The sequence below is a fragment of the Theobroma cacao genome, chromosome 7 (assembly GCF_053813885.1).
Source record: "Theobroma cacao isolate CCN51 chromosome 7, ASM5381388v1, whole genome shotgun sequence".
NCBI lineage: Eukaryota > Viridiplantae > Streptophyta > Magnoliopsida > Malvales > Malvaceae > Theobroma > Theobroma cacao.
The window spans coordinates 9,674,807-9,690,232 of NC_142645.1; the positions used below are offsets into that span (position 1 = coordinate 9,674,807).

General features: G+C 34.7%; 1 protein-coding gene and 1 pseudogene across 3 annotated transcripts; both read right to left on the reverse strand.

Annotated features, from left to right (window-relative positions):
• Positions 1 to 737: 737 nt before the first annotated feature.
• Positions 738 to 13,602, reverse strand: LOC18594427 (mitogen-activated protein kinase 19-like). 3 transcript variants are annotated; one of them, XM_088808026.1, is made up of 10 exons: positions 13,145 to 13,602; positions 11,179 to 11,587; positions 10,768 to 10,895; positions 10,613 to 10,672; positions 9,893 to 10,042; positions 9,591 to 9,746; positions 9,210 to 9,421; positions 9,004 to 9,105; positions 8,580 to 8,725; positions 738 to 1,171 (listed from the first exon to the last, which is right to left on the reverse strand). In XM_088808026.1, the coding sequence occupies exons 1-10, from the start codon at positions 13,166 to 13,168 to the stop codon at positions 753 to 755; spliced, it is 1,806 nt and encodes a 601-aa protein (XP_088664152.1). In that variant the 5' UTR covers positions 13,169 to 13,602; the 3' UTR covers positions 738 to 752. The 3 variants fall into 3 exon arrangements, with proteins under 3 accessions (XP_088664152.1, XP_017980349.1, XP_017980348.1); XM_018124860.2 differs by lacking the exon at positions 738 to 1,171 and adding an exon at positions 7,620 to 8,237 and having other exon boundaries at positions 13,403 to 13,596; XM_018124859.2 differs by lacking the exon at positions 738 to 1,171 and adding an exon at positions 7,620 to 8,237 and having other exon boundaries at positions 13,145 to 13,595.
• LOC18594426 (cytosolic sulfotransferase 15 pseudogene) lies at positions 3,252 to 4,631 on the reverse strand (annotated as a pseudogene).
• Positions 13,603 to 15,426: the final 1,824 nt, after the last annotated feature.

The window sequence follows — 15,426 nt, forward strand, 5'->3', positions numbered from 1 at the left end:
TTAAGCTTTCTCTGTTGGGTTTTCTTCTTTTTTTTTTTTTCTGCTGTTCCTGTCATCCCTTAATAGCTTGTGCAAACTATAAGGAAGGGTCTGTTGAATCTTGGAGGATAACCGCTACAGTCATTTTACACCGAGTTTTATACTCCGAAGAGGCAAAAATTATCCCTAAGGATAGTGATACCACGCCTCAAACCAATAACTGCTTTTACTAGTTTTATATTCCTTTGTTTCTAATATTTTTCTAACAAGTAGGAGTAGCTAATCACCAAGTAGCCAACAACAAAAATATTGCTTTGAACGACATTTTCAACTATAATAAAAGAAGAAAGTTTTTTAATTATTTAAGAGTGAAAGTCCAACAAGACAAACTGGATGGGAATATTCATTACTCGTTTTGAAATCCGAGGTTATTGGATGCAAGTAGAGCCCCAAGTGTTTTTCTTTGATGCTTGTTTTATGACTCATATATTTGCCAATATTAATGTAATTTATCCTAAATATACCCATTTAAATCTTGAGTGTCAACCTACTTACATTTCCATCAGGCCTAGTCTCCTGAAAATTGAAGGCAATTTATTCACTTATAAAATTCAATGATGCAGCAGCACATAATTACAGGGCGTAAATTAGGTATTGGAAGAGGACACCTGAGACCCCATCCTCCCTTGACAAGAAACCCCCAGAGCTACTCTAACTTCACTTTGATACAGACCGTTCTAGCAGTCAACCACACACCGTGGAACCAATCCTAGTTACGACAAGCCATACTGAACGGTCCCCAGATTCCTGTGGGCAGCGACTGCCACAACTGCAGCACCAACTGCACCAAACTGGGATTGTGCCTGCATAAGTTTTGTATCAATGGGTAATCTATCATTTAACTGCTCAGCCTTGGCTCGCGGTTGGTAATAGGGGTTGCTGTTGATGTCAATAACCATCCCAGGGGGTGGTTTTGCAGCCATGCTAGGCTGCAGTTTGGCTTGTGGATCCCTACCCGCCTGTATTCCAGATTTCTCTTGATTTGTGGTGCTAGTCCTCAGGAAACAATGAGGGGAGACATTCTGTGGAGGAAGGACTGCATTTCTGAAAAAGATCTTTGCATTGTACCCATCTTTAACATTTTTCCCATTCTCATATGGTATGACAGATCCAACAACTCTCCCAGGTTTTGCTGTACAAAGCAAAAGGAGAACAGAATCCTGGATCAGCTAATGTCGAAGCAACAAAGGGACATGCATTGCTATAATCGATAACAAGTCTACTCAGTGCAGACCTAAGCAAAATGAGCAAAAGTATTTTTAACATTTAAAGCCAGAGACCTGAGGAATAAGAGTCTTCAGTAATGTGAAACTCATTTAAAGAGATTCAGTTCCAATTTTTAATGGCCACCAAACCCACATATGGCAGATATAGACAGGGAGGCCAGAGAAACCACATGCAATGGGGATATTTGTACGACAAATGTTGCTTGACCAAAAGAAAGCTGAGGTAAAAGAACAGACATTGCCCTCTCACCTAGAGAATTCGTTGAGAACTTATCTTTTCAAATTTTACGAGGAAATCTTATCATTGAGATCATTGGCGTGTCAATGGAGTGCAAGTTCATAATTAATTATTACAATTGACAACCTTTTATCGATGTCATTTCTAAGATCCTCTCATCATTTTGATAAAATTCGAGAATATCATCTCACCTAAAGAATTATCCAATAAAACTTATCCTTACAAGTTTCTTGAATAAATCACATCATCGGGATTGGCAATCTTGTACAAAATAAAGGTTGTTGGGCATGATGCATATTATAATTTGTTAAATACAAATCAAAATCTTGTATTGAAAACGTTTCTCAGATCCTCTCATCCTTCTGGTAAAATTTAGGATCAAATTCTCACCTAGAGAATTTCTTAGGAAAACTTATCTTTACAATCTTTCTCAAAAAGATCTCATCATCAGAATCTTGATTCGCATGCAGGATATAAAATCAAAATGAATGGAATGACAATTTAAAAAAAATGTAATGATGATGGCACATAATAATCTAGCTATTATTTTTACTATTCTTTTTTGGCAAAGTTAAAATTTTATTTTCTATTATTATATTATTATTATTATTCTATTGTTTACTTATTATTATTTTTTACATTATCTTGTGTATTTCCAATAGTGATGAATAAAACCTAAATATCCTATCATGTTATTTTTATAAAAATATAAATATTCAATATTTTTAAGGCATCAACATGATTTATAAATATCTTACGCTAAACTATATCTATTTATTTATTTATTTACTTTTTTTTGCATATCCATATTATTTTAACACACATTATTTCATGTGATTAACTATGATATTTTGTTCATATATTTTTTAGAAAATAAAAATATTATTGCATGATTACTAAACAAACAAACAAAAATCAAAGAGAAAACATAAACCAACGAAAACGAAGCCCAATAACAAGTCAAACCAATATTCAAAGGGAGGTCCATTACGTTAGATTGTTTGCATTCTTTCCAGGGCTTGGCTTTCGGTTTGTACCCAAAGAAAAACTTCCATGGACCACAACGAAGTCCAATAAGCCGCACTAGATGGAAATATTTCATTAGGTTATTGAATACCTTCACCTGTGTCCATTCCACGTATAAGAAATGTTTCTTTTCAGACACTAGAAGCACCCCAAGTGTTTTTTCTGGTGAACTCCTGTTCAGATTGATTCAATGTTTTCTGGTTGCGGTTTCTGGGCATTTCTTCTCGTTCTTCTTGCTGGGCTGTTCCTCTTATTGTTGCTCATTTTTGCCGCCTGCTTGAGTTGCCGCTGCCTTTTGATTTGGATGGTGTTTTTCTTTGCTCATATTTTTTTTTATAATTGTGGAAAGGAAAATTTGAATCTTGTTCTTTAAATAAAAAAATTATTCATCAACCAATAAATCAAGTATTCGAGTGCTTGTTCATATTTACTACAACTGTCCTTTTGCCGTCTGGCCGTGAAGGTCTTGTTTGGTTTTTGCTCTCATGGTTTTTTCTTGTTTCTTTTGTTTATTGTTATTCTCCTTTCGTTCTCTTGGATGCTGGTTTTTTGCTTCCAAGGAATTTTTATTTTTGGTTGATTAATGATATCTTTATCTTTCAAAAAAAAAAAGTTAAATTTATCTCACTACTATATATATCCAACATAAATAAAATTGTAAATTTTATAATAATCCAAAATTTTAAAATATAAAAAATAAATCAAACAAAAAGAGGCACATGTTATCATTAATTTATTTTATTTATGTCTTATCTTCATAATAATGTGCACGAAGGTACACAAATGCATAGCACATAAGGGTTGATTTCAAGATGGAAAGGAATAACACCAATTCGGTAGAAAATGTTTAAATGCAAAAGAACAACGACAGATTAAAGAGTGCTACAAAATTCCTATGCACTTGTTGGATTTAACAGTCTATTCCATTTTATCCAACAAATCAAACTTTAGGCCGGAATCGCCCAACTTTTCTTCAGAAAGTTGTTTCATGCGATCAGCCATTAGTGGGCTTATGAAATTCACCCAATCTCCCACCTTACCATTCCTAAAAAATGCTGAATTCTTAAGCCCATCAGGCCTTTCCCCAGTCATGTTCACTTCCACAGTCTTCAAGGTTTCAAAGCTACACAGCTTTGATATTTCTTCAACAACTCCTTGTCTAATTTCCTCCTCCGAGAAAGGGTAGCCTAAGAAATCAGCCAGCTTCATCAAGTTGGAAGTAATATCCTTCTTCAAATCTTCATATTTCAAAAATAAGACTTTTTCAGGATGCTCCAAACTCATCTTCCAATACCCTAAAACATGTTCCCAAAATGGACCAAAGGCATGAATTCCTTTACAAAACCTGTCAAAACCTTCCTCTATTGAAAAAGGTTTGAAATCTTCCTTTCGAGGAAAATTGTTCACAATAAAGTGCCAATCCGATATGAATTGGTCGAGAGGGTTCCTGCAAAGATAAACAATGCGACAATTGGATTTTAGGATGGAACTAGGCAATGTACCGTAGGGTGTGTGAGTTGCAAAAATTCTTGGGCTAGGAAAATTTCCATTTCCAAGATCAAGAGTTTGGTTTTTCGAGTAAATGCTGAACTCAATGATAGGCACAAGGTCATGGGGGCTTGTTGCGAGCAAAGGGCTTTGCGTGTGTGGGAATTGCTTGCGGTTCACAATGGAGAAGATGAGAGCCTTCAACCATGTGGTGCCTGATTTGGGCGCTGTGATTAAGAAGATATCAGTATCATGAGCTTTGAAGTGGTTTTGAAATGAAATGACTGCCTTGGCTGGAACCAAAGAGTACCAAAAGCCTTGGTATTGGTAGAGAGTGGAGCCAACCCAGTCTTTCTCTTGTGGAAGCGTTTGAATCAATTCTTCCATTACCTTGTCTCCTTCGGAGGAAATGTTTTTGGATGCAGTTTTATCATCCATAAGAGCAAAGCAAATTGGGTGAATGTTCGCTGAGAAGAAAGCTAGTGAGAAATGAGTGCCAAATATGATCCAGTGAATACGCGTATATAGACACCATAAGAAAATTGAGGCTCCAGATCTCGAATTTAAGAAATCTTCTGGTCAAACCTACCTTGAAATTTTCGAAACTAAAAAAAAAACAATAGCATTCAAAGTTTGCAGCTATGACTTTTGAGGAAAAATGTGTAGACACCATAAGAATGATATAAATAGAGGGCCTAAGAGCCACCTAACCACATGCCACCGGAGGGCATGTGCTCATAGGGAGGATCATGGTCCAGTAATCGACAAAGAGACAGCAGCTAATCCACATGCTCAGTCCCAAAAGAATCGGGATATGGAAGATTACTTAACCCCAACTTGTGCAAGTTCATCGGCGACGGTACTGGCTTCTCTACTGATATGCACCAGCTGCCACGTCTTGACCTCGTGCTTTAATAAACAACTGGTTGGCCACGTTATTTAAACAGCATGGGACATTTAGCGGATTGTTGCACCGGTTCATTGCATTGGTCGAGTCGTTCTCTTCCAACATGACATGTGAGGAGCTCCACGTTCATCAACTCTTGCGTTTCATATTTTTTTCTTTAACAAAAGCTCTTGTTTTACTTTCTTATCCCATTTACAATCTTCCTTGGATTTAGTAGTATAATATATTCAACCGTAGTTGTCATATCTTCAATCATATTTCGTCTCACAAATCAGTGAAATTTTCTATACTTAATTTCTTAATTAAATTTTGAGTTTTTTTTTTTTTTAATGATCAAACTCTTCAATCCGAGGATCAAATGCATCATCATTGAATCCGACTCTATCAGCTCAATGGAAATGATCAAGAAAGGATAAAATCATACAGACTTACACAGTAAAATAAAACCTCAAAACAAATAACAAATGGTCACTAGCATCTTTGGAGAATGTTTTTCTTTGATGCTTGTTTTATGACTCATATATTTGACAAAATTAATGTATTTACCCTAAATATAGCCATTTAAATCTTGTGTGTCTGTCTGCTTGTGTTTCCATTCCATCAGCCAGCCTCTACCACAATTAAATGAGGAATCCTGAATGTGGCAGTGTACTAATGAGACAACTCCTACCCATACATTCTGGAAAGTGAAAGTGGGAGTAGCTAATCACCAACTAGCCAAAAGAAGAAAGTTTTTTAACCAATTATAATTATTTAAGAGTTATTTTTATTTAAATAATTAAATTTATTCAAATAATTATTTTAAAAATCGATTAAATATGTTTTTCGAAAACGGACATTTGTATCTATTGAAAAATAGACAATTGTGTCTAAAAAATAGATAGTTGTATCTATTAGGCAAAGGGATCTTTCTCTATAAATAAGACTCTTTAATTTTTAAATATGAATAAAAAAATGAAAAGAAAAATAATATGCAATCATTCTCTCTATTTTTTTTCTTTTTTTTGAAGAGCTGAATTCATTCCTACAGAAACAAAGCTACAGCCTAAAGGAGGAGAATAACCTCCAAACCACCAACTGCACAAACACAAAAACCAAAACGGCAGCTGCAAAATCAACCCCTGCCTTCCCCAGAAAAGCAGCATATACACCCCCATCAAACAAAATGAGGTTAGCAAACCTCAACCAAACAGACAAAGGTAATCTTGTCAAGCACAAAAATAAAACACCTATACAACCAAATTCATACTCAAAATCAACAAAGAAAAGCAAAGAAAAGAATCTCCCCTCTACACTTGGAGATTCACTTCATGTCAGCAAACCAAGTGAGAGATTAGTCTTGTACATTTCGAACACCCTCCTTAATGCCTCGTGAAAGCTACCATGATAACCACCTATAAAATTAAACAGCAATCCTGCTATCAGCCACAAGGGAAAAGCCCCAGCAAAAAACTATATACATTCTCTCTACTTTTCTTCAAGTCCTTCTTAAATTGTTTGTATAGTGTTCTGTTGCATAAAAACTCTATAAGAATTTGATAATCTTGTCATATTTCGATAAATATTAAGTGAATTAATTTTGTCAATTCACAATACAATCAATTATTAATTTTTATTATATTTTTTAAATTTATATGTTGATAACTTTTTTGTATTTTTTAAGTTTATAAATTGATAACTTTTTTATGCCCTATAAATTAAAATGAATAAAACTTTAAAAAAATAACATAGATGCACGTGTTGAAATCATTCCTTAACATTTTCGATTTTATAATCTTGTGTTGCAATAGATAAATGTTTACCAGAGTTCTCCACAGCCTAGGTTATCGACCCAAGCTCGAGGCTTGATCTTATTCACGTGGAGTCTAACCCGATTTGATAAGATTGTTTGTTAATAAATAATATATTTTATTTTATCCAAAACCTAGAATCCTGGAATAATATTGTGTATCATCAGACAAGACAAGCATTTTTTGTTTTTTATGAATTTTGTACCAGGTTTGTTTATTTCCGAACAGCCAGGGTCGGACATGGCCCTAGGACTTTTCGAAAGCCAGGGGAGGCCATGGCCCCACTTGGATGGGATCCACAAATCATGAAAAATAAGAAGAAGAGCTCTGAAATTCATGCAGCAGGTGGCAGTTGGAAATAACATATTCAATCATATTTCATCACAAAAATCAGTGAAATTCCTCTATAATTTATTTCTTAATTAAATTATCAAAGCCCCAAACCAAGGATCAAATGCATCATCATTGAATCCCGACTCTAATCAGCTCACTGGAAATGATCAAGAAAGGATAAAATCTTATAGACTTGTATGGCTGACAGTAAAAATGATTTTATGTAATAATTTCTTGCAGAACAGTTCTCCCAACAAAACAATAAATGGTATTAGCATCTTTGGAGAATGGTTATGTTAGCTTGTTTGCTCTCTTTCCAGGGCTTAGCCCTCCATTGTACCGAAGAAAAAATTATCCATGAACCACAACAAAGTCCAATAAGACAAACTGGATGGGAATATTCATTACTCGTTTTGAAATCTGAGGTTATTGGATACAGGCAGATCCCCAAGTTTTTTTCTTTGATGCTTATTTTATGACTCATATATTTGCCAATATTAATGTAATTTATCCTAAATATACCCATTTAAATCTTGAGTATCAATCTACTTACAATTCCGTCAGGCCTAGTCTCCTGAAAATTGAAGGCAGTTTATTCACTTATAAAATTCAATGATGCAGCAGCACATAATTACAGGGCATAAATTAGATATCGGAAAAGAACACCTGAGACCCCATCCTCCCTTGACAAGAAACCCCCAGAGCTACTCTAACCTCACTTTGATATAGACCGTTCTAGCAGTCAACCACACACCATGGAACCAACCCTAGTTAAGACAAGCCATACTGAACGGTCCCCATATTCCTGTGGGCAGCTACAGCCACAGCTGCAGCACCAACCGCACCAAACTGGGATTGTGCCTGCAGAAGTTTTGTATCAATGGGTAATCTATCATTTAACTGCCCAGCCTTGGCTTGCGGTTGGTAATAGGGGTTGCTGTTAATGTCAACAACCATCCCAGGGGATGGTTTTGCAGCCATGCTAGGCTGCAGTTTGGCTTGTGGATCCCTACCCGCCTGTATTCCAGATTTCTCTTGATTTGTGGTGCTAGTCCTCAGGAAACAATGAGGGGAGACATTCTGTGGAGGAAGGACTGCATTTCTGTAAAAGATCTTTGCGTTGTACCCATCTTTAACATTTTTCCCATTCTCACATGGTATAACAGATCCAACAACTCTCCCAGGTTTTGCTGTACAAAGCAAAAGGAGAACAGAATCCTGGATCAGCTAATGTTGAAGCAACAAAGGGACGTGCATTGCTATAATCGATAACAAGTCTACTCAGTGCAGACCTAAGCAAAATGAGCAAAAGTATTTTTAACATTCAAAGCCAGAGACCTGAGGAATAAGAGTCTTCAGCAATGTGAAACTCATTTAAAGAGATCCAGTTTTAATTTTTAATGGCCACCAAACCCACATATGGCAGATATAGACAGGGAGGCCAGAGAAACCACATGCAAAAAGCATATTTGTAGGACAAATGCAGCTTGACCAGAAGAAAGCTGAGGTAAAAGAACAGACATTGTTCATACCTGTAGGCACCCTAGGCGGAGGCCGGGCTATCTTTGAATTACCAGAAATTGCATCTATTGCTTTTTTGGAAGCCTCTTCTGTAACTTGTGGATTCTCACATGTTGACTGCGTATTTTGAGGGATAGTATTCGAATGAACTGCAGACCTGCAATTAAACAGAACTCAAGTTGGAAAATTGCATCCAGCAGGGGAGAAAAGGCGCTGATTTCTTTGAGTCAGTATGTCATTCAACTAGGAGAAATTCATAGAAAATGAAGGAATACATTTATGTGTTTATGTGATGTAAGTATGGATCTATAGTACATGAGTCCGCATTTTTCCTTGCCCCATCTCAAAGCAGCTGAGAGCAATTGCACAACTAACATTTCTTAATTAAAAATATTACATTATATTAGAAACTGAATTGTCTAAAATGTGTAATACCTTGGGAGGGACATATGCTTCCTCTCTAAAGGGAAAACTGGCGCACTTCGACCTCCATTTTCCTCAAGATATGCGAACTGCTTTCTAAATTGACCGATAGCACTGCAATAAAAACCACAATATAACCAAGTGGGTTAAGAGTAAAAAAATACAAGAAACGTGAATATTAATGATAAATATGTCAGGAAATTGTGTAGTATTAAAACCTTGGATAGAGAAAACTGGTCCCTTCATTTCCATTTATATAGTCTTTGAGCAGCTGCGGATGATATTCTAGTATCTCCCGGTATATTAATTCCTTAATGTCCTCCTTTGTCACCCTTCGCCTCTCAAACTCAAACTCTAATTTCGAAATTGGCTGACAAGAAGGTTCCCTCTCAATTTTAGCCAAGCCTTTGAAGTAAGGATCAGCTAATGCCTGTTACATTAATAGAGAAAAGTTTCAGTATGATGAACCAAAAAGAACACAGAAACTTTTATCACAGAATATAGATATGTATAAGAAAGCTTCATTCATAATTGACTGGATTGCATCTAGAGAATACCATATTTACAGCATGAAAAAAAAAAAAAAAAGAACAACACACCTCTTCAGCAGTTGGCCGGTCCTTTGGATCAAATGCTAACAGCCTCTGCAATAGCCGTAGTGCTGACCGGTCTGCATTTGGAAATTTTTGTGAAAATGGCACAGGTTGTTTTCTCCGCATTTCTGTCAAGTATTTTCTTGCTTTCTCATTTCGAACCTGCAATTATGTGAAACAAATATCAACAATTCGCACTCTAGAAAAGAACAGCAAAGTAGGCCCCAAGGAAACAAACACACAAACACACACACACACACAAGCAAAGTGGAGAGAGAGAGAGAGAGAGAGAGAGCAAGATGCCATACTCCAGAAATGGTTTCTGGTGCAGGTGTCCCCAAAAGATCAGTGATCAATTCTAATTGATGAGCAACACTTTTGCCAGGAAAGAGGGGCTTCCCTGTCAATACCTCAGCGAAGATGCATCCAATGCTCCAAATATCAATAGCTGGTGTATACTGCAGACAGTTGCCAACAAAAATCAGACTTAATAAGTATATTTAAAAGTTCACACCCCAAGTAAAGCACTCTAGAGAAACAGACATAACCTGACACAGTTACCTGAATGACAGATATTTCAACTTCCAGGAGAGTTCATAGTCCTCCCTGAACAACAATTATTTTAATCTAGGCATTACTGCTTACTAAAAAGCACTCAAGTATTCTTTACATAATAAAAAATGTGTTGATTTGCTAAGTATGACATAGCTCAAGCAATACATGGTAACTTGATAAGTGTACTCCGGTATTCAGCATATCCAAAATTAAATTTAATAAAACATTAAAACCAAATGATATCATACAAAGAAAAGATATATAAAAAAATTTTTAAAAAAGAAACTGACACACTAAGCTCATAAGTGAACTAGAAGATGCTACATGTTTGACCTTGACTGCAATTAGCAGATAGCCAAACAACAAATCTGTGCCAAGCTTTTGGTCCATGATACTATATATCATGCTTCACCATGTTGCCAGTTACTTTGGCAGAAAACAACTAAAGGCCACACATGACAGAAAAGCCATACCTTAGAAAAGAAAGATCCACACAGCTCTGGAGCTCTGTACCATCGTGTAGCAACATAGTCCTGCAGGAACAACAGGAATAACATAAAATGCATATCCACTCATCTTTAAGGGGAAAAGGGGAAAAAAAGATAAGGCATGCTAAAAAACTACATACCGTCCAAAAGACTGTGGTTGGGGTGTCACTGAATGCAACTCTTGCTAACCCAAAGTCACACACTTTAAGTTTGCAATTTGCATTTGCCAGTATATTCTTCGGTTTAAGGTCACGATGGTACACATTAGCTGCAACCAAGAACTTAGCAATCAGAATAAATTTGCGATTACTTCAAGCACCCTCTCTCAACCAATTTCATCTCAATTAAAGCATTAAAAGATATCAAGGATAGGTAACAAAAGCTAAGGCAAATAGAATTTACTTCTATTATACAGAGAGAGAAAGGAACTTCCACCTTTCATTAAAAACAGTAAAAATGTTGCCAATTATGTAGATGACAAGTCAGAAGCGAGTAAAAATGTATCATGACATTATAAACACTTAGAGAAATGAAAACAAACAACTTTGTACCTGTATGCATATATTTCATTGCACGAAGCATTTGGTAAAGGAAAAATTGGTGGTGTTCACGCGTTAAGTCATCATTAGCTTTGATGACTTGGTGAAGATCAGACTCCATGAGCTCAAAAACAACAAATATGTCTTTGAACTCCCTTTTTGATGGTGGCAACATTATACGCTTAATTTCAACTATATCAGGATGTCTAAGAAGTCTGAGCAGCTTGACCTCACGTAAAATCCTTATCGCATCAGATATGTGCTCAAATACATCATTTATTTTCTTTATTGCCACTTTCTCCCCAGTATGTGTGTCAATTGCGGCACAAACAACTCCATAGCTTCCCTTCCCAATAACTTCAAGAATTTTGTACCTGTTTGCATCCCCATATTCAGTGAAAAAGTCCATCTCTTTTAGATCCTGAACAATGAAAAAGAAAAATAATCAGAATTATGCATGGTCATGCAATTAGTAAATTATCTATGGATTAAAGAAAAGAAAAGGTTGCAGCAGCAGCTGGAAAAAGAACAGAATCATGCATACTTGGATCCCACAGAAGGTGCCATAAACAAAATATCTATGGACTTAGAGAGTAGGAAACACTAGCAGCAGGATCAAAGACAGAGCAACAGTATAAACAAAAACTAGCGCCAAGGCTACTAGTATAACATAATTGGATGACCAGTAGCAAGTATATGCTCCCACTCAAAACTACAGGTTTAAGCAGACTAGAAGTTAAAAACCGGTTCAAGATGTTACAGATGTATGCAAATCTTTGTTTTCGACTACCTGCACACAATAAGTAATAACTATTCAACCTAGAAGTTGCTTGAATGAAGCCAAAACCAAGAGTATTCCTACAGCTTTAATAGCCCTTAAAGATGCTGAACTAAAAGATTAAAAAACAGATCCAAAAGTCATTGCTTTGGGGAACAGAATTAGGTTCCAGATGTTGCTCTTAGCTTGAAGTTTCTATTAGACCAAAACCGAACATAGAATCTAATAAAATAGATTCATTTCTTGGAATTGCAATCCAGCATAAACAAAAATCAATACCACCTTTAGTAAAGAAAGCCAGATCAAAAGGAATCCAAATAATATTAGTTGCCATCTTTATCATGATATAAAAAGCAAAACATATTTACAGGAAGCCAAAACAGTGAAAATTGGATAATCTTCAAGAATTGTTTGCAACATTAAGCACTAGCATCACTTCAAGTATCGCAACCAATTTCAACATCTAAAAGCGGCTACTTATTTCAAAGTTAATTCCTCCCTTATATGGTAATATTACGACAATAAATCACATCAATCAGATTACCATGGTCATCCAACGGAAAACTTTTAATGTGAAACTTCTATTTTGTCTACACCACTGGCTACAAATAGGAAACAAGTTTTTAATTTTGAAACTTACAGTTGATTTAATAACGTGAACTTTCAGTACACGTCAAGGTGCTTTTTTCTTTCTTTTTCTGTATTAGTTTCTTCATTACAACAGAAATGTGAACTCAATCTGATCTCGTTAAGCTCTCTTCGGTTCAGAACTATGCCTTTTCAATCTCAGTAAACAATTAAACCCAAAAATTAACAAACAAAAGAAGATCTAACCCAAATTTCAAAATCCCAATACATCTCCTCTCATAACAGCTCACCAAGAAAACAGCTAATAAAGCTACCAGAAAGGGAATTCATGAAATTTATTTAACTTCAACAAACTTTAACTTTAAATAAAATCTCAAAAAGTTTATTAACTTAGAAATCCATAACACCTAAGCCCAGATCCTTCTTCCAACAAGAAATCATGAATAAGAACCTTAAAATTTTCCTGTTAAACCATGTTCAAGACAATCAAAAAAGTTAAACTTTTCCACTTTCATGCACAAAACCCAGATCTTAAATTTCTTAAAATTCTGAAGCTTTAAAATAAAAAATACTATCCAAACTCATACTTTCAAAAAAAAAAAGGAAACAAACCTTCTTCAACTGATCCTGCTGCATCTTTCTCCTACCCAAATAAAAACACCAAAAAGATCTCTCTTTTTTTTCTGTTTTTTTCGCTTCTTTTTCTAGTTCTCCCTCAATAAACAAAAAGACCCAGAAACAGAAACAACAAGAAAGGAATTATCTCGGTAGCCAAACACAAGCAGACTATAACGAGAAATTTATCCGCATTATCTCCCCAAGAAGACCCTACTTCTTATCACCAACCACGCAAAGCAAAAGCTTCCTTACCCTTCTTTAAATCAAAGTTTTACAAGTTCCTGAATTCTGGGTCTTTTGAAAAATATGTAAGATCTGGGAGATCAAGTAAAAAGAGAGCTCAAATGGGTTTTCTTTGGATCTTTAGGAAAGAGAGGAAAATCAGTGGTGAATGGAATATAACAATGGGTTTTTCTTTTTGTTTCCTTATTTGAAGTTTATTTTTATATTGGAAATAATTTCCAATCCACTGATTTTAATGTTATATATTTTTTCTGCCGGTTCCTTGGTGGGTTGGTACTTTGTTTACGTACGGCAACTAGTTTTTCACATATGTATACGGCAATGGCCGTAGATTGTAATTTTGTTTAACTCTATGCCCCTTTCTAAAAGTTGGTTTGAATTTTCCACTTATTCATAGATTCAACGTAATTACACTTACAAATAATTATCCAATCAAAATGGAGCTCTCCAATTAATTTCGCATATTTTAATACTCGACTCAAAAGATTTTGTGCGCTTAATTAAAATTTTAAAATTATTTTATGCAGAGAGATGATAGTTACCCATAATACCTTATCAAGACGTAATGTTTAAATTTAAATTATTAAAATTATTGTTTTTTTTTTGTATTTATCTTCATATTCTAGTGTGTAATTAGCTTCTATTTAGCAATAACTTAAACTCCGAATCAGTAAATATTTTGTTTATTTCTCTTTTTATTATTATTTTATTATTTTTCATTTAATATTTATCATCACGGGTGTTGTATGAGAATATTTATTTTTTAATCATTATTATATATATTAATAAAAATATTTTTTAAGTATAAAATTTGAATATAAATAATTTGTTTTTTATTATTAATCAATATAAATTATTCACTACTATCAAATATACAATTTTAGTTAAAGTAATTCAATAGCATTAGAATTCTTATTTACAAATTGAATAGAGTTTATTAATGTTTATAATATAAAATACTTTAAAAAAATTAGAAAATAAAATTAAACCGTATTCCATTTAGTAGGTGTGCCTACTTCTTGATTTGAATCTCAATTCTTGTATAATACTATTATGTATGATTATAAAAATTATTTATATAAAAACATAAAAATTATTGGTCAAAATTACCTTTCCTTAAGCTTAAGTCAATTTTTAGATATAACGTTCAAGGATAAAAGAAAAATATATAAAAGAATTTATCATCCAATTCTATTGGATTAAAAATATTCCTCCATTTTTTGGAGAGGATTGAGTCATATTATCCTAGAAGGATGACTAATCCTCTTACTTTGTATAGCCCACCCATGTTTACCGTGTTAACCCATTTGTATTTTTTAATTCCTTGGCTGCCAAACTGAGAACAGCATTAAGGTCAAAGAGTTACGACCAGAACAGTAAGGTTAGAAAAAGGGTTACTGTTTATGATTCACCGGACCCTTTCCAGGAATATTCTTGGACCAAGGAATCGAAGGGGAAAAGAATTGGAACAATGATGGAAAGGGAAGAGAGGCTTATCTAGTTAACCTGCTCAATTTGAATTGGAACAGTAATGGAAAATCAGAACTTAATTGTCAAAGGTATAGGTTTTGTTCCTTTTGCAGCTTTGACAAGAAACAAGTTGGAAGAATACACATAATTAGGTACAAAACTACAATTAGAATGGATGGGATGTCATGATCCTCAGCAGTAAGAGGGTTGTATCTTTCATTGTGCCCCATGCATGGTCAGGGACCCTCTACCAATTAAGATATCCATATAAAATGACAGTAACATTATAGAAACTCCATGGAGGTTCAATAACATCTTTCCATATATATATATATATATATATAGAGAGAGAGAGAGAGAGAGGTTAAGTAGGTATTAATTAAGAAATAAACAAACTAATTAGAAGCCAGCTTGATGTTTAAATAGAAATTTAAGGATAGAGAAAAGTTAAAAGGAAATTAGGTTTATAAAGGGTGGAGTCCTTCATAAATAAAGATAGTAAATGTTGCATTAGAAAAAGTCATAGCTAGGAAGTGGGAGGTGGGGTTGCATGGGAATTGCTT

Bases quoted from the DNA above. Each gene is read 5' to 3' on its own strand.
- LOC18594427 (XM_088808026.1), bottom strand. From the start codon at position 13,168: ATGCAGCAGGATCAGTTGAAGAAG. The intron at 10,673-10,767 runs GTATGTAGTTTT...TTGTTCCTGCAG, and splicing joins CAACCACAGTCTTTTGGACG to GACTATGTTGCTACACGATG. The intron at 1,172-8,579 runs GTATGAACAATG...TGCTTTGTACAG, and splicing joins TCCGCCTAGGGTGCCTACAG to CAAAACCTGGGAGAGTTGTT.